We start from the raw sequence: 27,902 nt of genomic DNA on the forward strand, positions 1-27,902 counted from the left end.
CGTATTTGTATCTTACGCGTAGGAAGTGAAGCAGTAAGCATTGCACAAAGTCACATAAAAGTACACTATGCACACACGCTTATTAGTTAGCAGTTTAGAGATAAGGAAATTAAAAATGCGCAATACAATATCTACTACTAAAACTAAAGTAGTAGAATTGATCTTAGATCAACAATGCTAAAGTTGTAAATAAGAAATCAAAATAAAGTTTCTTTTGCTTATGCAAACGTGTGACAGCACAGACGTAAAAATTAATAGGCAACATGACTCTCCGCTTGGTGTCAAAATTTTCAGCGCGTAGTATTGTTGATTACGCTTCACCATATTTGCACTTTAAATTCATTGAATGTCTTGCAACTCGACCACATTTTAAAAGTACCCGGAACTTTTGACAGCCACTGCATTAAAAATAACATTTTTTTGCAAAAACTAAAAAATCGTACACGACTTTTTTTGCTGGCTAGTTTCGACTATCAAATTATTGCAAACAAACAGTAAAGCAGTAGTCATGATTACGAAAACCAAAATTCATATGACGATTTTTGAAAATTCGAAAGTAAAAAAAAGTAGAATTCTTATAACAAAATTATGAGTTAGTACTTATGTTGTTTGAGGATGATTAAGCTGGTTAGGCCGTATGAAATTAGGAACTGATCGCTGCAAATAGCCCTGTTCCTTTCTGAATTTATCAAAGTTAATTTTTATCAGAAAAAGTGAGACTCGGTCACTTATAAACGAGAAAAAACTCACTTATGTCAAAAAAAAATTTATTCGAGTACCATGAAATTTCACTTAAAAGGCCAGAAAAACATTAAGTTTCTCTCACTATGGGTATGATTATCTAGCTGTTTTAGTAAATTTTCTTTCGTATACAAGTGACTGTATATTTACTTATCATAAGCGAAAATCTACTCAAACTTAAGGGGAATGATCGAGATTTGTTACTCAAACAGCACAGAACTTCTCAAAACGTTTTTACAACATTTAAAAATCGTTTTTTCGACTTCAGGAATTCTAATAACATTTTTAAACCGTAATTTGTGATAAGGGTAGTACTTACATAAATGTTAATAAGATATTACTAAAAAATTATAAATTGTATCGACCTGTACTTTATAATATTTGTCCATCCCGCTATCCCTTATCACAGAAAAATTATTCTTTAAATGCACAGAGCATAACTATGGATTGGCACAAGCGTACCTATTAACAGATAAACGATCTTAAAAATAAAAAGCAAAGGTGAACGGTGAGATTTCAACGGTCATCATCCAAGTACTAACATAACCGTGCTAAACACTGCTTAACTGTGATGATCGAAGAAACTGTATTTTATTGTTCATCTGTTATATAAATCTTATCGTGTATGTTTTTCTGCGCACAGTAAAAAAACTTTGTAATAATGCAAAAATAACTTGTATCCCTACTTCGTCGTGATTATACTACTATTATTGTGGTTTTATCACGCTCAGCATTAGAAACAATGTGACCTATGCTGGACGTTGCAACTTTACTATTCTTTAATAGCGTTTTTTAAAAATCATGTAGTAAACTGACAACAATGTTGGTTAAGTCCTAGTGTATCTCGTTCTCATGTGAAACCTTTTTTTTCCAATTTAAAAGAAAATTTCTTCATCGAAATATGTTTCGTGTTTGATGCGAGTATCAAACCACAATCTCAAAGGACTACAAATTACCATCACGGGAATTACGGATGACGTAGTTTTTTTTTTTTTTTTTTTTTTTTTTTTTTTTTTTTTTTGTGGAGGGAGGGGAAATGCATTGAGGCACACCGCAGGGACAGCGGTAGTGTGGGACTCGGTGGATTTTTTTTATTAGACCACCCATACCCACTAAAACCCCCCCCATGCCGCGTGGCTTTTGATCCACCCCGGAACCGCGTTAGCATTACTTCGGGGTGGAGCCACCAGGGAGACCATCGCGTCTCACAGCATTAACGAGCTAACTCGCCACCATTTGCTAGAGGTGCTGATGCTCTCGAGTCCTGAAAAGGACTCGGGGTCCCTGAGGACCAGCACCTTGTCTAGCGCTTCATAGTAGGCCGCCTACTCAGCCAGCACCACTATTAGCTTAATGCTTTCCCTTGCTGATAGGTAAGAAGTACCCAGTGCAGCGTGGGTCCACATAAGCCTGTCTTTCAACTTAAGGCCTTTCTGCCTTATTTTGATCCTGCTTGGGCCTTATCCCTGGCCTCTTTCAGGGCTCTTCTGAATAAAGGGCAGCTTCCGCTGCCTGCTTCGTGCTTGTTGTCCGTTGTTGGGCAAAGGAAGCACCGTGCTGGGCCTGTACACTCTTTCTTCCGGTGGTTTGAGCTTCCACACCGAAAGCACAGCTTGGATCTGTTTTCGTTCTCACAGTTGCCCGAGACGTGTCCATATCCCAGGCATTTGTAACATCTTATTACTTCAATTCTTCTTCGTATTTGGCAGCTTACGAAGCCAACTCGTAACCTGCCTTCCTCTTCTACTTGTCTGGCAGTTGTTTCGTCCACCTTGATTAAAGCCAGCCTCTGTCCTCTGGCATTTGGCTTTAAGAGAGTAACTTCTGGCTCCTGGCTCTTAAGTCCAAAAGTCTTAGCGAAAGCCTTTTTGACCTCGTCTTCCTCAACAATGGCATCCAGGTCTCGGACCTCTAAAGTCACTTTTCTGCTGCTTATTTTGACAGTACCTTGTCCGGCTACCGACTTTTCAATTTGCTGTGAGAATGCAGTAGCATTCTCTACACCTTTGGCCTTAATAAGTATGTCTCCTTTTTTTGTAGTGACAACACTTTGGATTGACACGTCAGTCTTATCGGGGTCAAAATTCGCCTTCATCGTCTTCAGCACCGTTGCAAAGGTTTGTCCTCCAGCCATCTTCACTACTACTGTTTTTGTGGCGTCTACTTTTTTCTTCTGGTTTGTTTTGTCATTCAGGGGAATTTCTTCTTGTTTGCTACTAACTGTTTTCTTTTTTTTTAAAGACATAATATGCTGGCGTTTCTCAGGGCTGTCCGATGGGCTCCTGTTTCTTTTACTACGTTCTATTTGTTTTAGGGCAGTGTTCAAGGTCTTTTTCTGAACATGCCGTCGAAAATTATCTCGCCTTTTTTCCCTCCACTGCAGCGATTCAAATGACGACTTCCAAGCGTTAACGTACGTTTCTTCTTCATAGAGAAAGCCTTTTCTTAGCACCTCTGCCTCTTGGAGGTGTTCTAGCGCGGCTTTTAGCCCGTTCTTAACAGCGTTCGCTGTGTTGCCGTACTTATCGTTAATTAATTGTAGCGTCTCTGTTATATCTTTCGTTGCTGATTGAACTCTATCAGCCCATTGCTGTCGCTTAACTCTAAGCTTAGCACCATCTTCTTCAAAAGAGGCAAGCTCCTCCCTTGTCTGGTTGCTGAATACTGACACGTTGCTGTCCTCGGTGTCGTTAGTGCCTATACTCGACAGGCTTTCTCTTCGTCCTTTGTCCGTTAGAAAAGGCCATGGAACATTTAGCAGTCCCTGTTGGCCATGAGACATGTCTTTGTGGCCCCCCCCCCAGAATCCGTGGGGCCTGCGTCAGTCACCCGGGCTTTCACCGGATCGGAACTGACGGCGGATTCCCTCAGAGAGGTTACCGCCTGGGGTACCTGTTTTACATTGACGTTCTTCATTTTGGCATCTTTTTAGTTTCGTACTGACCCGCGAAGGCCAGCACTACCCTTTTTTTCCTAGAAATAAGCATTTGGAAAGGGTTAAAACCAGGGCAGCAGCCCTCTCTGTTACCAGAGAGAGATGCTACTTGCTCGGGCCGGCCGGGAGTCGCCACTCTCCCTCAGTCCCACCCGCGGAGACTGCCCTGGCGTTGAGTAACAAGTGTAAGAAGGGTGTTCGTGTGTAATGTATGTATTTGTTGGTACACAACGGTCATCCCAGGGAGACGAGCGGCAGGCGTACAGTCCCGAGACCACGCAGACAACCCAACAAAACGGGCTGGCGTAAGGCACTAAGGTGCCGCCATATAGCCTCCTCAGTGGTAGTAAGCCTAGATTAGTCGGCCCACCACGTCTTTTTTGTTCATGAGGCGTACAGCCATATCAGATGTGGTTACCCAGACTTACCCGGGCCTCATCATCCGGCTTCACCCGTGGCCGGGCCCCCAACGCAAGCCCGGAAAAGGACCCGCCACACGCAACCCAGAACAATCCGTAAGTGTCCCTGTGTTTGTTTAGTAAGAGTGTGTGATGCATGTATCTGAGAAGAATGTTTTAACCGCCGCTTACTTCTATACACGACGGGTGCTAGTTTTTGTTGGCCCGCATCAAGCAATGGAGTGCCACCCACGGAAGCAGCAAAAAGCGAAGAACACGGAGCACAAGTAGAGCCGGCCCATACATCCACACCGATAGAGGCATGGGGCACTAGTCCCCCGTCCACATCGCCGCAGATACACACGCCAGCGCCACACACGCCCCCCGATCCACGCCCCCGACAACCACCATAGAGAGCCACCCCAGCTGCCCATCGTCACCTCTTATTTCAAGAGGATGCCCCTATCCGCCACCCGGGGAAGCGCCCGGTATGGAGAAACTAGCGAAAACCCCACCCGGGACGGATGACGTAGTAATATTCATACACGTTGACGGAGTTAACTACAGAGATGAAGAAATGGAACTAAGAACGTAAAAGCTATAGAACTTGAGTTATAAGATCTCAAAATTACAAGTCACCTATGCCGACCTCAGTATTGTGTTTGTGTCGCGCGTACGCATGGAAGGCGTACTCTTTCATGTAGGTTTGACAGAGACAATGACATTGATTTTTAGGACACCGATCGCTCTAAGTTCTGATGCACTGGTGCGCAGCAAGCTCAAAAAATTTAAATAGCATGCATAAGTTAACATACCACTGCTACCGATAGTGATAGACAATATGCTGTACAGAATATCGACGTCGATAGCTAGTAGTAGATTAAGTGTTAGTTTGTAAGATTTTTATCGGCATCACTTTAATAACACTGCTATAATGTTGAATCAAATAGCTAGCACTGCTGCATCAGCTAGCAACAACATAAGCGCGTACCATCTGCCTTAAGAAAAGGCTATTAGTAGCTGCTCTGCTTACCAACCTCGCCTTTTAACTACATAGCAAAGCCGCCATTTATGACTGCCCGCTCTATATAGCAAATATCGTTCGAAAGGAGGTAACTACCCTTATATTTAAATGCTTGTAACTAAAACTAGTGTTGTAGTCAACATTAAAGTTGATTCTGCGAACGGCGTTGAAATCAAAATAATGCATTCAGTACTTTCTGATCACCCTAAATTAAATACAGCTCTGTCCCTAGATGCCAAAATAAGGTGCAAGGGAATTTTAACAAAAAATAAAATTTTTAGGGATTAATTAAAAATAAATTAATTATTACGATGCCATACATGTTCCTATTCATTGGTTCAGGAGCGTTAACAAATCTAATACACAAGTGTCTATCTAGAACAAATAAACAAATTGGTTATCGATTAAGCAAAAATTTGTCTAGAATTTTTTATACCTGAACGCACTTCAAAACAAGATGATTCCAGTCGGCCTGGATGGTCCAGATAGTTCTTCATAAGTTTGACACTCTGAAGTAGGTTAGTTTATACGTATTTTTTAAGTACTTTTAGACATTAATGCTTGTTTTGTTCTTGTTTTTTCACAGAATCCAAGTACCCTTTACATTTTCTTCACACACGAAATACTAATAAAAACGTTCATTCTCAATGACAGACAAATTAAGTGAGACATTAGTAAATAATAAATACGTACATGTACTACGTACATTGCGTGGGTTATTTACGAATACTTATAATATTATTTTTATGTATTAAGGACCAATGGTAGCAAAACAAATTTGGTGAGGCGTTACTAAATGACAGACAAGTACAGTGTGTACATTGCTTGAGGTATTTTTCTCTGTTTTAAATTTAACAAGGTTATCCTTATGCTAATGAAGGTAAAAAAAATGTCGCAAGAAAAAAAAACTACCAGGCTTTGGAAATCTCAAAAGAAAAAATTATAAAGTTGTAAATATTGAATGAAGTGCAAAAAAAAAGTAAATTTTATAAAAATCACAAACTAAAACTATTAATTATTAGGTGTTGAACGTAAACTTAAGAAGAGGTTTTTATTGCATATCTTGCAATGCATTATACATCAATAGTATCTTGTTACGCTGCACGAATGATTTCTAAGTAATAATTTTTTAACTTTAACAACATAATATCAGAACTGTTAAAGCTATACAAATTATCATTCACAGTTACTTCTAGTTTTAGCTCGCCAGTTAAAGTATATAATAAGAAAATCTTAGCCACTTGCTCAAAAATTCGTTTAAATCACTTACAAATGTAGTCTAATTACGAAGAAAAATTGTTTGTCAGACCAAGGTGTTGGCTTTAATTAGTATTAAGCAAATTGTAAAAATTTCATCGAATTCATCGAATTTTTTTTAATTTTTGATTTCTAACTTATTTCCAATTGATCTCCCTTCAATTAGTGTAAAAGCAAAACTGTTCGTAATAAAATTTCCTGTGAATTTAGGTCCTTCGAATTATTTAAAAATTGACTTTTTGCAATGTTAACCATCAAAACTTTTTTGTTTCGTTCAAAAAATTACGTCACAATTTAATTGTTATTCTAAAAATTTATTTGCCTTCACAAGTTTTCTTTAAATTTTAACCTGCTTTAATAACAACGATCGACTTTTTCAATTACATAAATACTTATAACCCCGCCAATTTTGTGTATAAAATGTTACGTCGTACAGTGAGACAGTAGTGACACTTTATATTTAAAAGTCTGCCGACAGCGCAAATCTTAATTGATTTTTTTTTTCTTTTAATTATTGCGCAAGCCCTAAGCTTTAGTGTACTTATGCAACTTTTATGACATCACGTAACCTAAACTAAAAAAACTTTACTTTTATGTTATAGAAGTAGTTGTGGAACTTTATTAAAAGAGAACATAATCAATGGTGCGTATTTTCAAACAACATCATAGCCACTTGAGTATTACAATGTATTCCTAACTTTAAAAATAAAAAAATTAGAATTATGTTGGTTTTTTACACTTTGAATATTATAAAAAAAATTTTCACTTCAAACAATATACTTAAGCGTGCAATAAGTCATTAAATGTTTTTTTTTTTTTTTGTACTTTTAACCTTAACATTTACCACATACATTGTTTTTAGGTTATTACATTATTTTTTTAAACTTGAAGTAAATTATTTTTTTTGTAAAACAATATTTCTAGCATAGTAAACATTAAAAATTTTTTCTCTTTTTTTTAGGTAAGGTTACATAATGTCATAAAAGTTGCAGTAGTACACTAAAGCTTAAGGCTTGCTTATAATGTAAAAAAAAAATAATAATCGAAAATCCAAAAAGATTCGCGCTGGAGGCATATTTTAAAACATAAAAAGTTAATGTTGCCCCTCTGTGCCTTGGTGCGAAATATAAGCTTGCACTATATAATCTAAGATTCACACAGAGCGCGTAGGTGAATCACAGAGCAAGAAAACTGTGAGGTGCTCGTGACTAAGTATTCTTTTAACTTGGTTCGTTGCTGCCCTTACTATCCCATACAAGGGTACCTATAACTTTTCAGTGAATGGAGCACGGTTTTTAGCTGTTCCTGAGCGGCCTAGTGGCTGCCACTGCTATGCCGAGAATACTCCAGCCTTTTTCAGTAAGTAAACAAGATTTTACGCAATGTATATCACCCGTTAAAAACAGTATAAAGCCGGCCCTAACAGTTGCACAGATTTAATGATTTGCAAAATATTGAGATGCCTTTCTCTGTAATAAAATACAATACTCACCTTTTTGAAGCATTGCAATAACTGTAATATAGATCCGGATGATATTGAAAATTTTTACTATTTATCGTTGATCTCATTACTTCTTAAGTATATCATTTCGTTTTGTGAATTTTCTTATTTACTTATGTATCAAAAAGTGGCTTGGGCGTTTAATGCCGTACAGAGCAAGGAGCCCTTTGAAGATGTTTGGAAGAAAAAGTTAAAATATAGAATTCTGCCGAAAAAATGTATGCTATTGCATGTCTTATTCTCTTTGGAGAATGGGGCAGGGTGTTTTGAACCTTGAAAAAAGAGCCTAAGGCTCATGGACGGCACTCAGCCATCCTAATTTATGGGATCTGGTTCAAGAAATTTTTCCTCCGAATGCCTCTACCGTGTTCGCTCTTTAGCTCTTGCCTGGTTTCCCTTTCCCTTTGCCATGCAACCAAGATCGCTGCTTGTTTTCGGGCATTTTCGCTCTTCCTCGCCCCAGGTCGTAGTCCTACGCGTCTGGTCCCTGCGCTATATTTGAGCATATCAGGACTGCACATGAATTTTTCAAATTTATCACCAGTGGAGATTTTCAAAAAAATAGTTACTAAATATTGACAGTTTATCTGGTCATTCATCTGGTCATTCATCCGGTCTTTCATGAGAGTACAAAGTTAAGTTTCCTTTCAATTAAAAATTAGGGCAGATTTTTTGATAATCCCTTAGCAACTAAGTAGCATACTTGATAAAAATCCTCTTTCGCAGCTTTATACGTTTTCCATGAGGATGCGTATTAACACGTTACAATCATTAAATCAACGAATATATTATTTTCTGTATGCTAGCCGTAATTTTGAATTTATAGCATTAGATTTTTTTGTATTTTTGGCGAAATACCGTCGGAATTTCTGGTTCTTTTTCTACACTTTGGGTGGGCAAATAAATATATAAACTAACAACTCAATTGTGACGTCATTTTTTTTGACATAAACAAAAAAGCTTGTGTACAGTTAAAGATACTCATAATAAGAACTTAATTATAAATTATTATTTATTTTTACGGATGAAAAAAAAAAAATTAGTACATAAAGGTTGATTTTAAAAACAAAAAATTTAGCTCTTTTTGCAAACTAACATAAAAGTATGGACCACACATTCAAAGTATAGACCAACGTGCATTTAAAAAAACGTAAATCACCTGTGAGTCTACTCATTGCTATTATACTACAACCGAACATGACTCACGCTCTTGTAACTGGCCTATGCTGACCAGAAATGAAAAGCAAACGAAATGCTTTTTGATACAAAAAAACAAAATAACTTTATAAAAGTAATTAATGCGAAATTTAAGCTGAAAATGGCTAAACAAATTCATATAATTAAACTTTTACATAATTTTGTATTAATACGTACACACTAAGATACGATTAAGTAACAGTTAAATTAAGTATTAAGGCAAACAGTTACAAGCTAAATTAATGTTACATGTAGAAAACGATAAATATGTATAAAAGTGTTAAACATGGTCAATAAAGCATAACAATAATATTAGCCGTTCAAAGCATTAGTGAATTTTTCCTAAAAGTAACCTCAATAATTATTTTAAAAATATACAATCAATGACGAGAAGATAGATAGATAGATATACCAGAAATAACAGTTTTTAGATTTGCACGTGTGAGTGGAATTTCAAAGAGCATCTTTATTTTTAATGATTATTATTTATATCACGTCATTACTTTAATAATTATTTGTATTTTGTCAGTGCACTTAGCACAATACTAGACTTTTACGGCCACAGCATAAGTACTGTTCACGTTCTGGAATACATATTAATAACATGTTAATGAATATTCATAACTTCTAACCCCTCAGTTTTTTATTAACACTCTCTCCGTTAATTTATACAAATTTCAATTATTTTTGAAGTTCTCACTTCCGTATCATCTTACATGTGACGCACTGTGTGAGTGTGTTTTATCTTAAAGTAGTTTTGTAAAAACAAAAATAATTTATCAGAGCAATTACTTCACACTATTAATCAAACTAAACGTATTTGAGATTATACTTTATCATCAATCGTACTGTGACACTTATCCTTATTCTTGAGTCTGACAACTTAAAGTGGTTGAAAAACTCAATGTACGAATAATAGTTTATTGAGCCCTCAAAAATCCATCAAGTCTGGAATTTCCTTTCACCATAGGCTCTGTTGTTGTTGCTTTTTACCCAATGGCTAGCACACAGAAAAAAGTATATTCGTTGATTTTAGGATTGTAACGTGTAAATACGCATCCTCATGGAAAACGTATGAAACTGCGAAAGAGGATTTTTATCAAGTATGCTACTTAGTTGGTAAGGGATTGTCAAAAAATCATTAAAAAATTTGAGTTTGTGTTTCAACAAAGTTAATATAAAATATTAGTAAACAATAATATAATTTTCTTAAGATGAAAAGAAAGTATGAGATAAACTACAAGAAAGACTTTTAATCACTGTCAACGTAAGCAGTGTGTGGTATAATCGACGTAGTGTCAATCACGTAAGTCTCTTGTCCCAGGATTTCTTTGGTTTTTCTGTTTTCTCTAGCATGCCCCATTGTGTCTTTAGCATGTTTGTTTTGACTGTTTGAACTCCGTGTATCTCTTAAGCTCTTCTCACATTTTGTTTGCTGACCTCTTTGCCAGAAAGGAGACCTGCTGCCGTGCTTCTAGTTCTTATGTTTACGTCTATGTCACAGATTATATCCCTGTGATCTCTACTTGTCGGTGACAAATTTTGGATGGTCTCTTTGACCATCTTGTGAGGGGCATCCACCTCCTCTGCTTTCTTAAGCTTTACTCTTATCTTTGAAAATAAGCCCATCACTATCACCTGTTTTTTTTCGGCCTGGGCTTCAAGTTTCTTACACCCTTTTGGTTCTAGCTCTTATTTCAACATCTGTTCCGTTACATTTTTCTTTTACTTTTTTTTACTAGGCCCTGGCCTGCACATGTCGGTTATCTTATTATCACCCAGGCCTCCGTTATTGCTATGCAACTTGTTAGTTATGTCGCCGAAATGAATTTTTTTTTACCTTCTACGATTTGTTAGGTGTATATATATATATATATATATATATATATATATATATATATATATATATAAATACATGTGTGTGAGTGTCGTAAATTGTATCTTTGTATTTGATTATGATGAAACTTATCCTCGTAGCTAAGTGACGTTTATTTACCTATATCGCGGCTTCCTGATAGTCGTGTGTAAAGAATAGTAAGAGGTGAGACAAGAAAGTAAAAGAGCGACGTTTATCTTTCACTTGGTTTTTTCAATTTGGCGCTGTATACTTTCTTATTATATTTTCATCATTTATTTTTTACTCCCACCCTTTCGGGTTTGGGGGGCTTCCGTTTCAGTTCTTACAACTTTGCATATTCTACATTATTAATACTATTAAATGTTCATCTTTTCTTTTTCATCTTTCTATAATTAAAATAAAATAAAATTTCACTAAATTATAATTATAAACAAAATTAAACTAAATTAAACGATCAAAATTTATAGATTATCATAAAAAAAACTGAAAATATATTTAAAAATTTTTTTTTTTTTTTTCATAAGAACAAGACTTTATTCAATACCACTATTAATATTGTCTGTTACAGTCATCTTTTATCATCACTTTTTTTTACTTTTCGCTTTATATCACTTTTTACTTTCTTTTCTCTTCTTTCTTCCTTTTTTGCTTCTTCTTCTATTGTTGGTGTCTTCTTTCAGTTTACTCCATAACTTATCATAATCACTACTGGTATTCGCACTTGAAGCTTTAATCACCTAACTTAAAAATTTTGTTTTCTTAGCCTAATCACACTTTTTAAAACTTCTATTTTCTTTTACATCTTGGCTTAGAATTTCGTCTATCTCTTTTCCTTTCCTTGTTTTTCCACACATCTTCAGTATGGATCGATGGTCCTTTTCTTCCTCCTGACATAGTCTACGCATCTTTTCTTTTTCTTCTTTCCAGAATTCTTTACCTTTACACTTATTTCTTGCGCTGTATACTTATTTGGTGGTAAATGGTGGGAAATATTCTTTTGAGAATACCTGTTGTTAGTTTTCGTAAAAGAAAAATGATAATAACAAAAATAGTTATGAATTCTTCAGCTGATATGGGTGTGAGTTTTTATTTTTGGATGTTTTCCTTGTCTGTACAAAGCCTACGAATAAAATTCCTCTGTTTTACGTTCGTTATGCAAAAATTTTTATAGTCCAGTGCGTATTTAAGTCCGGTAACTCGCGTGATCTTTCTTTTGGATCATAATAGAAAAAACACTAAAAAAGGGGAAGTGGGCGAAATAATGAATACAAATAAAAATTTCCCACAACCTTATTTTCACCTAATAAATGCCTTCCATACTTGCCTCAGGAGTAAGTGATGAAAGTAATTTTATTACGTATGTACTTACGTGCTAGTTAATATGCTCACCAGTAGGAATACAACTTTAGAGACCATTTCCATTCAGCGCTTCTGTTTGTTTCCTTAATACTGTGATGATCTGCTATTGGTATACTAGTCCTGTTAGCTTCTGGGCTGTTGTTACTGCTCGTAGAATATGACCGTAACTGTCGTCTTTGATCGGATCCTTGGCCTTCTGATTTTTAATCGTATTTCTGCGGTACTGCACTATGTGTGCTTTTCGAAAATTTTCAAAACGAGTAAAGTAAAGTATAAAAAATTCTGACTCTTACCCGACCCCACACTTAGCAACATATCTGTTACTTGGTAAGGAGGTGTGTTGTAAAAATGACTAATACTTAGTACCTTGAAGACCTTTATTAAAAATACCACATTTATAAGGCAAAGTCGTGCGTGTGTTCAGGCTCGTTGTATCCTCCCGTGATTATCGCCCGATATCTTGATTTGATAACGCTTGAGTGCCGCGATTTAAGGCTCACTGGGCCTTATGTTATCTTGTTCTCCTCCTGTCAGTACCCTCTTGCTAAAGTAGCCTCGCTATTACCAGGGGGAGTCGGCATGATGTGCCCTGCATATCGTACGTAACAATATAAAAAAATCTGAAAAATGTATAAACGTTTGTTTTTCAGTATAAAAGAATTTTTTTTTTTTTCCGAGTTCTTCAAAATTAAAATTAAGCTTAGCAAAATCGTTCAAAGTTTTTACTAATTTTTTTGGTTACGTAGATAATTTATGACCAACTTCTGATTAATGATTTGTTGTGTATTTTTCTTCATTTTTTATAGTAGTGTCAGAAGAAATGGTTTTATTGAGCTGGAACATACTTTAAATTTTAAAAAATTGATTTTTCGAGCATTTTTTTAATTTTTCCTTTTTTTTTTTTTTTCTCTCTTCGAACGACAAAACCAATGGCATACATATTTATGTATAATTGAATTTGTTTTTCTGAAAATGTTTAACTTCCACTATTCAGATAGAGCTTATTATACCATGTATAAGATGCATCATTTTAAAGAAGAACTTCAAATAGGTCTTGAGACATTAAAAAGTATTGTATAAATTAAAAAAAAAAAGGATTTAAGAAATTAAGTATTACTTCTCTTATAGCTGAAAAGAGGCTGATACAGCCTTCTTTAAGCTTAGAGAGACTGCTTACTAAAAAATTATTCTTGAATATCAAGTAGTTCATAGCATTTTAACTACTAATCTGTATACACAGTAAATTATTAATATAAAAACGTTCTCTTAAGTGACAAAAGATTATAATAGTTTTAACTAAATAGCTACGTATAGACAATATTCTTTTTGTTAGTTGTTTTTCCTGTTCAAAAAGTCCAAGTGAAATTTTGCATGGAATTTCCACGAGAAAGTCCTGTCAAGAGTTCATGTTTTACGTAGAGTTTCTCGTGTACATTCCTCCTATTTTACACACGCTTAATTTTTACATGGAGTTTTTAAGGGAAAATTGAAGTTGGGCATAATTTTGCTGAATTTTATACGTAAAATTACACATGGAAAAATAACTTGGGCAGGTACCCAGTTGTTCAAGGGTGATGAAAACGATGTTCACGGGCCCAGTTTCTAGAGTATGGCCTCTAATCTATATAAGTGAGCCGCTCATACCGTTTTGATATACGTGCACGACGCTTAATTAAGGAGGAAAATCATTTCTATATAATTATAATTTTAAGTCTGGAACTCCAGAAGCTGAGCACTTGAACATTGTCTGTGGCACCCTAGTATAATTAGGAACCGACCCAGGATCTTCTTTCCATGTTTTATCTCATAATTAGATTAATTGAATTTAGTAAAACAAATTGTTGTCCTGTAATTTTATCCTCATAAACTGTTATTCAACAATTTAGTTTATGTGTCATTTTAGAAAAAATAATCATAAAGGACTACATAAAATGTAAAAACCTGACGAGAGTTCCTCGGGAAAATTTCATGTGGAATGGCATGTAGACTTTTGAATCAGGAAAAATGATCAATAAAAAGACCATAATCAACATACTTCTATTTTAGCACAATATACTTAATTATTAATTCTACAATTATAACTGTTAAGTGACAGCTTGCCTAAGTAAACAAATTTTTTATTTTCTATTCTATTTTATATTATTTTTATTCCCTCAACGATAAAATTTAAAAACTTGTAAAAGAGTCATATTTAACAAAAGTCGGTACCTAACAAAGCTGACTGTGTACTACATGGCTCTCGAAAGTTTCAAGTGACAACTGAAGCGAGCCACTAAGCCTAAACACATTAAGTCACTAACTACCGGCCCCATAGCATGTAAGACGAAGAAGTTTTAACTGAAGCTTCGCGCAAGGTGGATTTCTTCGCGCCCGCTGCCATTCATCGAGTGCAGTAGTAAATTATACAAGTAGCTTGCTTAACATTTCTGTTAAAGAGTGACTTACTGTTCTTTTATTTTCTTTATCACTTTGTACGGTTAATTTGTATCCAAACCAAACAGTAAATGAATCATCTCAAAACAAGTCGAACAAAGTAAAAGTTAGTAAAATTATTAAACTAATTCGCCTGAAGAGGGTATAAATAGAGAAAATCCACCGGATGACGGATTGACACCAACGAAGTATACTACAGGAAAAAAGAAATATCTTCACTAAAATTTTGTAACCAAGGAGAATGAAACAAGGTATTTGATCTTTTATTGTTTTAATAAATATGTATCAAAAAACACATTTTACTAAGGAAAGTAAATAACCGAATCGTTACACATACTGCTGGTCACGCGGCCCGTCAGGAAGCGTGAGACCAAAGTCCACAATTGTCCAGTTTTTACTGGATAATAATGAGAAATAATTACGGTTAATTATTTCACATAAACTATTTTCACTTGTTGTTGTTTAAAAGCACATTTTTACTATTACGATTCACAGTTTAAGTAGATTTAAAGTGAAAGTACAGAAAAGTATACTTTTTTTCAGCTCTTGACTATCTACATATTGACAAGTTATATTTTGTAATAATGCACATTTATAAATATATTTTTATGGTTCATGAAGAGTTTCATAACATGTAGTGGCCCTGCAATTTAAGAAGGTGATATCAGGCCTTTTGCAGCTACTAAAGAAATTATACTGAATTCTTGAAATCTTTTTTATTCCGAAATGTAAATAATATGATTGAATGTCTTTAGAAGTATTCAGTAATCTTCTTTAAAATTATGTTCCCAAAATATGATAAAAGTATGAAAAAATTTGTTTATTTTAATTGTAAAATTTTTCCTGTGAAAGATAATAGCTTAAACAATAAAATTTGAAAATGTAACGAAAAAATAGACATACTTAGAAATACTTAATAAGCGATTTTTTCGTAATTATATGACAGAAAACCATGGATAGCGCTAAAAGAATTTTTTTTTTAGTTGTGAGTATATTCCAGCTCAAAACCACTAATTCTAATAACACCATTCGAAAATACGGAAAAACATACGCAATAAATTGTTATTAAAAAGTTTGCCCAACAAATAACAATCAAGGTCTTCTAAAACTAAAAATTACACGTTAATAAATTTTTTCAGATTTTTTATACAAAGGGCCAGGCAATGAAACATTACATTTTTAAGATTAAGAGATGCCTTTTATCACCTAAGAAGCTAAACATTTGACTCAAATAGTTTTTAGTTATGTACTTCGAAATAGTTTATTCCAAATAAAAATTTAGGGGAGCTCAATTTTGACCTTCTGGTACCGTTGAAGCCTTTTTGCTTGTGTCCTTTTCTTCCATTTAAAATAACTATTTATCATTTCGATCAAAAGGGTATCATTCTAAAATATATTGTTTTTGTTATTAGCTGAAACAAATTCACAATTATGTACATCTGCTCGTAATAATCCAATAATCTGATAACCTCAGATTATAAACATGTTATTCAACTCTACAGCAACTGAAATTGAATACGAATTTTACGTTTTTGTTTCTTTCAAAAAACAAGCAAACATACATGTGTCACGATATGTGTTACTCTCGGCTCTACAGCAACTAAAATTTTATAAAGTTTTTACGTATTTTCTTTTTTAAAAAAAAAAAAGCGAACAGAAGTGTTAGGATATGTGTTACTTTACTTCACTTGATTTTGATCCAAAAAACCTGCCTTATTTAAAAAATTGGTACTGTTTAATACAATCATTTAGTCATATGAATTTCTTAAGCAAGTAACGTGAGTTGTTTTTTGGCAATTACACATGCGAAAAAGCCTTTTATTATTTAAACATGATACATAAATAAAATCGATGATACGTGAGCCGCCAACTAATGGATGGCAGTTGATTTTAAAGTTCAAAGGCACTGAGGTTTTCTGAGCTAATACTAGTCAGTTATAGGAACATTAACTGTAATCATTATAATATAATTAATAGGAGTGTATAATTCTTTAAATGTCAATGTGGTGCTTCATAAAAGTTGGCATAAACACCAAACTAACAGAAAACTTTTTCTTTACATAATTTTTTTGTACGGTCTTGCAGATTGCTATGATAAGTCCTGGAATGAGTTCTTGTGAACACTCTTTAAACACATTAAGGTACGCAGATAGAGTCAAAGAACTTGCGGCTTCTGATTTTACAGAAATGAAAATTCCATCTCCAGAAAACAGCAAACATATTACGAACAGTAGATTGTCGGATAGTGACCTAGCACAGCTAATTTCACTAAATGTAAGTAAATATTTTACTCATGCTTTTTCAATAGTTAAGTCATAATAAATTTGTAGTACGTATTTTAAATGTTTTATTCTTATATATATTGACTTTTTGAATGCAAACATTTGTTGTAATACTTTTTACGTAACTATTCCTAAGTAACTTTTCAAGACACTTTTTGAATTTGTAATTATGAGCCTAAAAAACGTATTATTGTGATTATTATTTTAAATACAACATTAGTATGACAATCAGTCGAAAACACATTCATTTAAAAAATACAGCAAGGTCGTATCATACATATGTCAAGGAATTGGAATTAAAAGAGGTATACACAAAATCCTAAAATATTGCGATGGTTTAAAATTTTTTTGGTTATAAAATTGTTCCAAGTAATTTATTTTCAATTTTTTGCAACTTTTATAATGAGTACCTAACAACTAAAAAAGTGTTTAAAATATAAATGAGCTAGCTTTCGATAAAGTTATAGATCAATTCTCTTTGAATTATAAAATGTTTTTGTACAAATAATGTTACTTACAAAATTAATTATATCTTTCATTAGCAAAAAATTTTTTAAGTTCATCTTATAAACTTCTCTTAATATCAGCTCTGTTACAAACAAAAAATGCTTGTATACAATGTAGTTTTCTCACTACGACTTTGTTTAAAAGTTTTTCGTTTTACAATTTACTATTTAATTACAAATAAACTTTTAATGGTACATCGTATATAAGGAGTTAACCCGTAAAACGATTTGATACTTGTATAGGTGATCATTTAAAGACTCACTGTTTCGCTCTGGTTATTGAGTAACTCTGTCTCTGTTATTATGGAAAACGCAAGCAGGTATTGTGCATAAGTTGGATCTGGTACTTAAACGTAGACACAAGGCTTGTACGATCACTGGTGCACCCAGACTACTAGGTAATTGCGTGAGGTTCGCTCACTCAGTCTTCTATTCACTGCACATATGCATGGACCTCTGAGTCATGGTGCAGGTCAAAGATATGTTTAATTTACGTAAAAAAACTATACTATTTCACAATTTTTTAGATGTTTACTTGTCAGAAATAATTGTTTAGTGTCATTATAGTACGGCAGTTACTGCGTTAATTTTTTATATATTACTGTCAATGGAAAATCAGCCCTACATTGACTTCCCATTTGATTATCAAAAAAGTTTTTTTGTGTATCGTGCTACATAGTGCAGTGGTTACGTTCAGCGGGTAGCTTTAACTTCATACATTTGTTGATTCACAAAAAAACTGGTTACATTTATTTTGATTTAAGAAATCTTATCTAGTAATAACTGTTACAAGGAACAAAAACGGTGATGCTACGTTTTCGAGATGTTACTTTCGAGTGCTGAAATTTCAAATTGTTACGTAGCTGTAATAAGGCTTAAAAAAGCTAATGAGTACACTAGAATCAGGTGTTCACTGTCTGGCTTTCTCTATTAGCTAACGGTGTTACGATGGCGTTAACATTAAAATAGAAGTGTTGTATAATTCAACGAATAATTTCGATGCATAAATATAAAATGAAGGTATATTTTGTCAATTATCTACAATAAAAATATATGTATATAAATAATTGTGTTGACCAAAAGTTTCTCATGTGGATATCATCAGAACGAAAAATCTAAAGCGTTATTTTGTAGGCAAAATCGTATTTTTGCGGACTGTCCGTATTACTTTACAATATTATTATATATATATTCTCAAAGCACCTGAAGTATTCATAAGTAACCTTCCATAAACACGCTCACATACACACAAACACACAGAGGAAGAGAGGTAGAGAGAGAGTGAGAGAATCATTAGTTGAGTCTGAGCAGACGTGTTTATGTACTGTTTTGTCTGGTTGATTTTAACTCGGCCATCTCTCTACTACTTTGTTGAACCTTGCCGAGATTTTTCTATGATTATTACTGGTATCTTGGACTCTTGTTGGCTCTAGCATACTTAGAGCATTAAACATAGATACTTTTCTACTAGGTCTATGACTCTGACTCTACCTGCATTTTTGCCATTTTTTTATACTTCTGGAACCCTCACTTTGTTGTTCCTGATACAAACGCACTAAATCTTCATCTTGAATAGCATCTCTACAAAGTGTATCTTTGATACTTAACAGCTGATTAGCTGGCCAACATCTCAAAGCATCTAGACCACTCTCTGCTCACACATTTTATAAGGAGTGCCTACTCATGAGCGTGTTTCTCTAGAACAATATTTTAAAGGTGCGGTAATTGTTTTACTTTTAACCTTGCTACTCTCTAAGTGTTAAAAAAATTTCTTATTCTACTAATGTATTATTATACTCTCTACATCTTACATCCATTACTTTTTGCTTCTTAATTTAATTTAATTTCTCATTTTTCAACTTAACTTTTCTCTATCTTGCAGGCGTACCTTACTAAAAATATAGAGATATTGAAAGAGAATCGTGTTATGTTTGTCGTGTGTCTAAGTTTTCAATAACTAGCATCAATAAGCGAATTTGTTGCTCAACTTTTGCTTAGTCTTACCACCATAGATTTATGCATAACAGTTGTTTTTTTCACAGCACCGTATATAATATACGTACTTTCTTTTGCTATAATATCGTTCCGCTTGAGTTTCACTCACATCATTTACTTAACAACACAATCAGGGCTGTTAATACCGTTTCAAGCGGTATCAAAAAATCCGTGAATTTGATTTCCTGGAACTGATCAATTCTAATAAATATAAAAATAGACGACTATCTTTTTTTCGCTCGATAACTTCAGATAAGTACATTATGTGTTGAATAGTCCAGTAAGAAATCGGTGAAACATACTTCCACTGCGATTGATTGCTCCAAATTATCGTCCCTTACAACAAAATGTTGTGATAAGAGTATAATGATGTCGTGGAATATTCATGAAAGTTAGCCAAACAGAAGTCAGTTAAAATCTTTGGATCAGGTGGAGACCCCCCCATTTACCTCAGACCTCTTCTACCTCCAAAGGTGTATCAAGTTTGGAGAAAAGCCGTGAAGTTGCATAAATTAATTGAATTTGCATTTCTGACAATTTTTAAACAAAACAGTGTGCATTTGCAAAACTATTAAAGCTGACTGAATCTTAATTTACAGTGAAACATACCTTCAGGCCCGTACCAAAACTGATACTAATGCGTGAAGATGATAGGTAAAGTTATCCATGACAGTCCACAAGGGACCTAACAAAAATGATATTAACAAAAACAATAGGGGCTTACACGCAGGGCATATAAATGCAAAATCGCTTGAGATCTCACTTTAATGAGATTTAAGCTCACTGTTACCTAAAAAAATATGATATACTTGCCATCTCTAAAACTTTCTTTGATTCACTTGTAGACGGCACTGCTATTTATTCAGACAATTATAATATTTTTTGCAATGATAGGGCTGATAATGCAGGTGATGGAGTATGTATCTATTTCAATTTAGAATACCCCACTAAATTTTTCGCTGCATCTAACCCAGTATTTGACAATACTTTAGAATTCTCAAGTACTAAAATCACAATTAGTGCACATAAATTATTTTAGGCGTCCCAGTGGTGCATTTTCATGACTTTTTTGAACTACTTTATCTTGTTTTCTACTGGCTTACAACAATATTACAATGGCAGGTGATTTTGACATCAACATGCTATCTGATGTGGTATATGAACACTCTTTCAAATTCCAGCTAGACTCGTATGCACTTTTTTTGTATCATCTACTGTTACTTATAATACTGTAAGCTCAGACTACGTCATCTTTACATGTATTAATTTATTCATCGTCTACAGTACCAATGTATTTAAAGAATATTTCAAGTCAGCTGCACCTTTCATTATTAGACATGACTCTCTTAAGTTATCACTTGATATTTATACACCATACGTGTATCTTAAGCGCGTCTTCTTTCACAAACTCAATGCGATTGGTCTCAATGGCTTAAATTTTATTCTCTCTAAGACGTTTTCTGACACACAAAAATAATGAGTGCCAGAAAGTGCCATCTTTAGTCTTCGTATTATCACTTATAATTTCTTCAAAGCTCTCTTGTCAATCTTTGATACTCTTACACTATTACAACTCATCAAAGTTAAGATATTAAAAAAATCTGGGTAACAACTGATATACGTCAGCTTATTAAACAGAGAAGTGGAATTTACAAACGAAGTATTTATGCAAACTCTCCCACATTATAAAGTAAATTTCAGAAACTATGAAGAAATAATCGTAATCTATTAGATACAGCTAAAAACTGTTATGTTGCCAATAATACATATAATTAGAGTTCGTGCCTATTGTAAAGTTTAAATAGACGCAGATTTATAACTTTGGTTAAGCAGGTAAAAGGCTACTATCTCCACTCTTTCGGTTTTCAGCAGATAAGTCAAATAAAACTTATTGAGACATTACTCAAGTTGGCCCAGTTTTTATTATGATGACATCGCAAAATTACTAGCCCTTTTCATAGGTATCGATAAATTAAATATATGGCCCATTTTATCCTTGCAGGTGTGGCATGCTATTCTTTAATGTACTTTACAAAGAGGTGCCCACGATGGATTTTTAGCAAGTACGTTGAAACTCTCAAATAAGTTTATTCTCAAGCCCATTACATATCTTATAAATAATCCTATATAAAAATCTCATTCATCTGTACCCTGGAAGCATGCATTGAGTAGACCATTATCCAAAATTTGGTCTCCGCTTTCTTAAGCTGATATATGCTCGATCTCTAAATTTTCTGAACTATTTAACGTTTATAAGCATTTAATACACTCACTGCTGTATTCTTGCTCGTCGCCAAGGTGTTCAGCGTATTTCTAGTTTAATCTACAAAGAGAGTTGTAGTGTCCTCTTGGTATTTTTTCAGAACGTCATTTGTGACGTCGTCACCTATACTGAACACGCTAAAAGAAATATTATTACTGCTATGGACGTTATTTACGTATTAAAAATACAAGGACGTACTTCTCTATGATTTTTGCGGTTAACTTATCTAATTAATTGACTTTGAAATAATATATACTAAGAATATAATTGTTTGCTGAATCCATAGAAATCGGACATTCGCACAGCGGTTGATGAACGGAAAATTATTATCCTCGCACTTTATGAGTCAAAAAAGGCTTTTTTAAATGATTACCCTTTTTCGTTTACTTTTAAAATTAAGGAAAATGAATTTCGACGATAGAGCAAATGAGGAGTTCTTCTCTTATCTCAAAGAGCGTAATCATGCAGCCTCAGGATCAAATTGTAATAGTTTTAAATGGCTTAATTCATTTACTACGGTACCTAAGAGCCGCGTATTGGGTTTCGTACTTTTTTAAATTTATGTCAACGATTTAGCCAAGCATTTAAACACTGCTAACATGTAATGTATGCAAACATACTTCAAATGTATTATTCCTGCACTGTTGATGATATCCCGCTTGGAGTTGGTAGACTCACTAGCTACATATTATCTGGTTAAGGTAAATATTATATCACTTAATTTGCCCAAAATCGAGCCAATTATCCTTGGTTGCATGAGTCTTATCAATTATCTTGACCTTTCAACTTTATCACCAGTGGTCATCGATAATGTTTAACTGACATACGTCACTGAGGTACAAAATATAGGTTTATGGCTCACGCCTTATCTACACTGATGTAAACATGTAAAACATAGTGCTAATAAAGTTCATTAAGCACTATACCGTCTTAAGCACTGCAAACATGATCTCACGTTTTCGCTTATATTAGTAGTAAAAGACTTGATATTGCCTTTATTTGATGTTTCCCTGTGAGTCAGTAGCTTACCATAGCGGCGATGGAATATGTAACGAGGCAAAATGGCCTCGATGTTCCAAAATGCTCTTGCTAATGCAACGTATGTACAAAAATGAGAAAGTCGAAGCTTCTCCGAATTTGTTTATTTTACGAGAACTGTATACGGAATACGCTGAGAGGAGGAGAAGAGGACGCCAACGGACAACCAGCTGAGATGCAGAGACACAGCAGCGCCAGCAGGAAAGGACAAGGAAAATGCAAACCCGACTACCGAGACACAGCAGCTGCTATGTTGAAAGTGACTGCGAGGGGTGATATGTGGCAGTAGCAGCGGTGGCGGCCATTGCTCGAGCGAAAGATCGTGAGTCAGTCTGGGGTAGAGCCTCGATCTGTACGCTTAAGGGCAAGCTGTGAAAGCTTTCGGCGGTTTTGCGGGTTTTGAGGTGAGAGTTGAGAGAGAGAGAGAGAGAGAGAGAGAGAGAGAGAGAGAGAGAGAGTTGTCGAGAAGGTGCGTAGTGTAGAGAGAAGAGAGAAAAGTGTGCGTGCGAGCCCAGAAGCTGCTGTGTTCTCCCAGAACGACGAGGTCTCCAGGTCGAGGACTATGGCTGCTGGGAGAAGGAGAAGGAGAAGGGGGTAAGAGAGAGAGAGAGAGAAGAGAAGGGGTGAAACTGTATGGCGAACTACCTGCTTGAGGACACCGGACGACATTGCGCCGGTTTGGACTCGCGGACGTTTGACCAGACTTGTGAAGCTGGCGCCTGTAAATATTAAATATGGGTATTTTGCAACCATTTGAGGCTTAAACGATTCCTCCTCACTTGCGGATTTATCCTCCACTTGAATTTTTATTTGCGGATCAATAGTTTGCGAGATATCTACAAAATAAAAAGTCGAAAATGGGCGCGGCGCTAGGAGATGAAATCTATTATTACAAGTAGTAAATAATGCTGAAAATAAATGTTACCCACATCATTCGATTCCTCCTCACTTGCGGATTTAGAAAATGTTAACGTTTGTTGAGATTAATGTTATAAACATCGGAAATAATGATTTTATTATTTAATGAAAACGTATGGTAACCGGTCCCCTGTTTCGTATGTTCCAGTTCCGTTCCCTTTGTTCAGGCGCCAAAAGTAAAATTGTAAAGTCTGTAAAATCATAAAAAAAATTTATACAACAAAAAGGGAGAAAAACAATGAATCGTTCTTTCTTTACAAGCGGATTCTAAATAAAAACTATGTGATCTAATAGATAAATTTTGTATAAGTATTATTTATTATGATAAATTTATTAACGGGACTATATAGGTATATATACATATGGATACAAGTAATCAGCTTGGCATTTGGTGGCTCAAAGCAAATTTCTGAAGGCAGCATCCTTTCTAATTTACCTTTTCGGTGGACTCTAGTTTACTTAAATTAAAAAATGTCAATACTTGAGCACTTTTTTTTAATGTTGCAGTAACGTTACTGCAGCTGTGCTGAACAAAAATAAAAACAAAATATGTGTTGTATCAGTAAATGAGGTTAAGTTATTATGAACATACTCTGATTTTTTTTTCACACAAAAAATTGAAAGAAAATAAGTCAACCAATGAACGGAAACAAGAATAATAGACATTTCAAGTTTGGTAAGGCATCATGTGAAACAGCTGGTTAAGCTGGCATACTTGAAACGTTGATTTCAAAAGTATGTCTTGTCCAGCTGTATATTATTTTTTATGGACTCAAATATAGAATGTGACAAGTTACCAAAGTTAGTATACTGTCAATAAGAATATCAGACATGCCAAGCTGATTACTTGTATCCATATGTATATATACCTATATAGTCCCGTTTATAAATTTATCATAATAAATAATACTTATACAAAATTTATCTATTAGATCACATAGTTTTTATTTAGAATCCGCTTGTAAAGAAAGAACGATTCATTGTTTTTCTCCCTTTTTGTTGTGTAAATTTTTTTTATGATTTTACAGACTTTACAATTTTACTTTTGGCGCCTGAACAAAGGGAACGGAACTGGAACATACGAAACAGGGGACCGGTTACCATACGTTTTCATTAAATAATAAAATCATTATTTCCGATGTTTATAACATTAATCTCAACAAACGTTAACATTTTCTAAATCCGCAAGTGAGGAGGAATCGAATGATGTGGGTAACATTTATTTTCAGCATTATTTACTACTTGTAATAATAGATTTCATCTCCTAGCGCCGCGCCCATTTTCGACTTTTTATTTTGCAGATATCTCGCAAACTGTTGATCCGCAAATAAAAATTCAAGTGGAGGATAAATCCGCAAGTGAGGAGAAATCGTTTAAGCCTCAAATGGTTGCAAAATACCAATATTTAATATTTACGGGCGCCAGCTTCACAAGTCTCGTTTGACCAGGAGGTGAGGCTAGAGAGAGAGAGAGAGAGAGTATAGTGCAGTCAATGTGAGAGAGAGACAGAGAGAGAAGTTGAGAGAAAATGAGAAGTAGCGTTTAGGTTGACAAGACGAGGTGTACGAGAGACCGCGAGGTGCATGCTTGGGAGTGCCGCCATCGTTCCCGCGTTTTGCTGTGTGTGAGGATAGATAGTAGAGTTAAGATAGAAAGAGAAAGAGAGAAGTTGAGCAAAGAGTGTTTAGAGTATTTATAGTGTTTATTATGCCTTGGGGAAGACCCCCATCTGGCCAAAAAGTATAATACATTAAGATATGCTAACTTAAGACTAATTCTTATGAACTAAAATTGTAGCAAGCAATTAAATTAAAGTAAGAGAAGCAAAGTGTAAGATACATTTGAAGGATTAAACTGGCTTGAAGGCAAGGTACAAAATTGTAAGCAAACTTAAAACTAATTATAAAAAGTAGTACATTACAGCAGGGTAAATTGAATGCGAATGAGTTGATTAATGGTATGGGTGCAGAGGCTGTGGAGATGCGAAGGAAGGCGTTTTGAAGATTGTGAGATGTGAGAAGGCTAGAGTAGGCTTATTAATAGGAGAGGTGTGGTGAGTGAGGGTGGCTAGTAGTTGGGAAGTTAAGGGTAATAAGAGAAGGGATTTAGTGTGCAGAGGAGTCAGGTGGGGAGAGGGCTAGTGGAGGACTGGGAGGTGAGGTAGGTGAGAGAAAGTGATTGATGGTTGGTGAGAGGAGGAGTCGGTATAAGCTAAAGGTCAGAGTTGGGCTATGGTACTGTATATGATGCGTGATGGGAGAGGTTAACCGTGTCAGAGCGCCCGCTATTATTTGAGGTCTAGGTTATAGCACTGTTTTGCGCTATGCGATCACAATTCCCTCCCGCTCAACTCGTTCGATCCACTCGCTCTGGTCGCGCTGTAAGAGGATATTGTGGAGTAGGATTTTGAATGATGAATATGAGTAATCGGCGAGGTTTATTGGAGAAAGTGAGTTCAGGAGATCTGATGCTTGAATGTAGAAGGAATCATCGCGAGCTCGAGTGCGGGAGGGAGGGACGATGAGCAAGAGTTGTGGATGGCGTAGAGTGCGGGAATTAGTGACTGAGTGGGATGCAAGGCGAAAACGATCGGCGAGGTATGTGGGGCATTGAAGGCAAATTATGTTAAAGGCAAGACACCCCAAGTGGTACTCACGTCTATGTTGAGCAGAAAACCAGCCCAGTTCCAACCGTAGTGGTGTAATGTGAGCATCTCTCGGAATATTGCCAACTACGAAGCGGACACAAGCATTAATGGCACTCTGCATTTTTAAATTACGCGTGACTTCCAGTCGAAAGAAAACCGATGAAGCATAGTCTAGATGTGGAAAGACCAGAGATTCAATTAGAGAATTACGTAAGGTACGGGATAGGTCATGTCTATTGAATCGGAGGGAACGGAGTGTATTATGTACTTTCTGGTTAATCTTATTTATCTGTGGGGACCAGTGGAGTGTGGGGGTGAAAACAACGCCCAGATTCAAAGCCTTCTCCACAACAGGAATCGCGATGCCATGAATATGAATGGGTATGAGGAATGATAGATCTAGACGTGAGATGTAGGCGAGGCTGCCAAGAATCATGGCCTTGGATTTTTGCGGATTGAGTCTTAAACCATTAGAATGAGCCCAGGCTGCAATGGCTTCAAGGTCACGATTCAAGCAGGCAAGGGCCTCGTTGATGAAAGCTAATGGACAATGAAGGTATATTTGGGTGTCATCAGCGTAAATCATGTGTTTAGAATGGAAGAGAGAGGTGGGTAGGTCGTTTATGTACAAGGAGAAGAGGAGAGGACCAAGGACACTTCTCTGGGGAACATCCGCAGGAGCAGGTCGCCAGTTGGATATGGCTTCCCCGTTCCCCCCCCCCCCGATGGCTTGTTGACGGTTAGAAAGGTAACTATAGAGAAGAGTGAGTGCACTATTGGAGAGATTGAGATTTTTTAATTTGTGGAGAAGTTTCAGGTGGGGGACAGTATCGAAGGCCTTAGAAAAGTCAAGGAGAACTAGTATGGTGACTTCCTGACGGTTAATTGCCTCTCTAATGTCCTCAGTTACGCCAAGAAGGGCGGTCTGAGTGCTGTGCCTCCTCCTGAAGCCAAATTAACGGGGATTTAGAAGATTATTGGATAAAATGAATTTAAAGAGCTGTAAGAATAAAATGCGTTCGATTGCTTTTGATAGTTCGGAAAAAGACGCTATGGGATGCGTGTCAGATGGGGAGGAGGGATGACGTGTTTTAGCCAGGGGGAGCAACAGGGCCCTTTTCCAGAGGGTAGGGAAGTGTGAATGTTGTATTAGGCTGTTGAATAGGAATGTAAGAAAAGGTAGGATGAAACAGAGAGTAAGGCGAAGCATTGAGTTCGATATACCCAATTGCTTTAGATGAGGATGTGGTGATGGTGTAAAGTATTTTGTCTGATGTTGTGGGTTTAAAATTAAAGACTGGTGCCGGAGATTGAGGAGAAGGGGTGCTAAGTACTGTATTTAGGTTGAGTGAGGTGAGTGGTGAAGTAGATGCGGAGATGGTGGAATATGTAGAGAAAAGAGTATCTGGGGAAAAGAGCTGTGTAGGTGATGGAAGGTTTTAATTGGTGAGGTTGAGTTTGCGAATGGCGGTCCATTTATGTTTTGAATTTGGGGATGAATTTATGAGGTGAGCGAAGTGAGAGTTTTTAGCAATGGAGAGACTATTCAA

The 27,902-nt window shown here is 35.4% G+C and overlaps 1 protein-coding gene across 5 annotated transcripts in view; it reads left to right on the plus strand.

The window, feature by feature from the left end:
* The window catches only part of Klp10A (kinesin-like protein 10A), a 592,557-nt gene that overhangs the window by 433,468 nt on the left and 131,187 nt on the right, over positions 1-27,902 (plus strand). For all 5 annotated transcript variants that reach the window (XM_089594987.1, XM_089594986.1, XM_089594990.1 and 2 more), the window contains exon 9: positions 16,789-16,977. In XM_089594987.1, the coding sequence (XP_089451113.1) occupies positions 16,789-16,977 (189 nt within the window). The remainder of the gene's footprint in view (positions 1-16,788; positions 16,978-27,902) is intronic.

This window comes from Copidosoma floridanum, unplaced genomic scaffold (genome assembly GCF_036245765.1).
Source record: "Copidosoma floridanum isolate Cflo_tuat_1 unplaced genomic scaffold, Cflo_Japanese_pri ptg000022l, whole genome shotgun sequence".
In the NCBI taxonomy this organism is placed as follows: Eukaryota; Metazoa; Arthropoda; class Insecta; order Hymenoptera; family Encyrtidae; genus Copidosoma; species Copidosoma floridanum.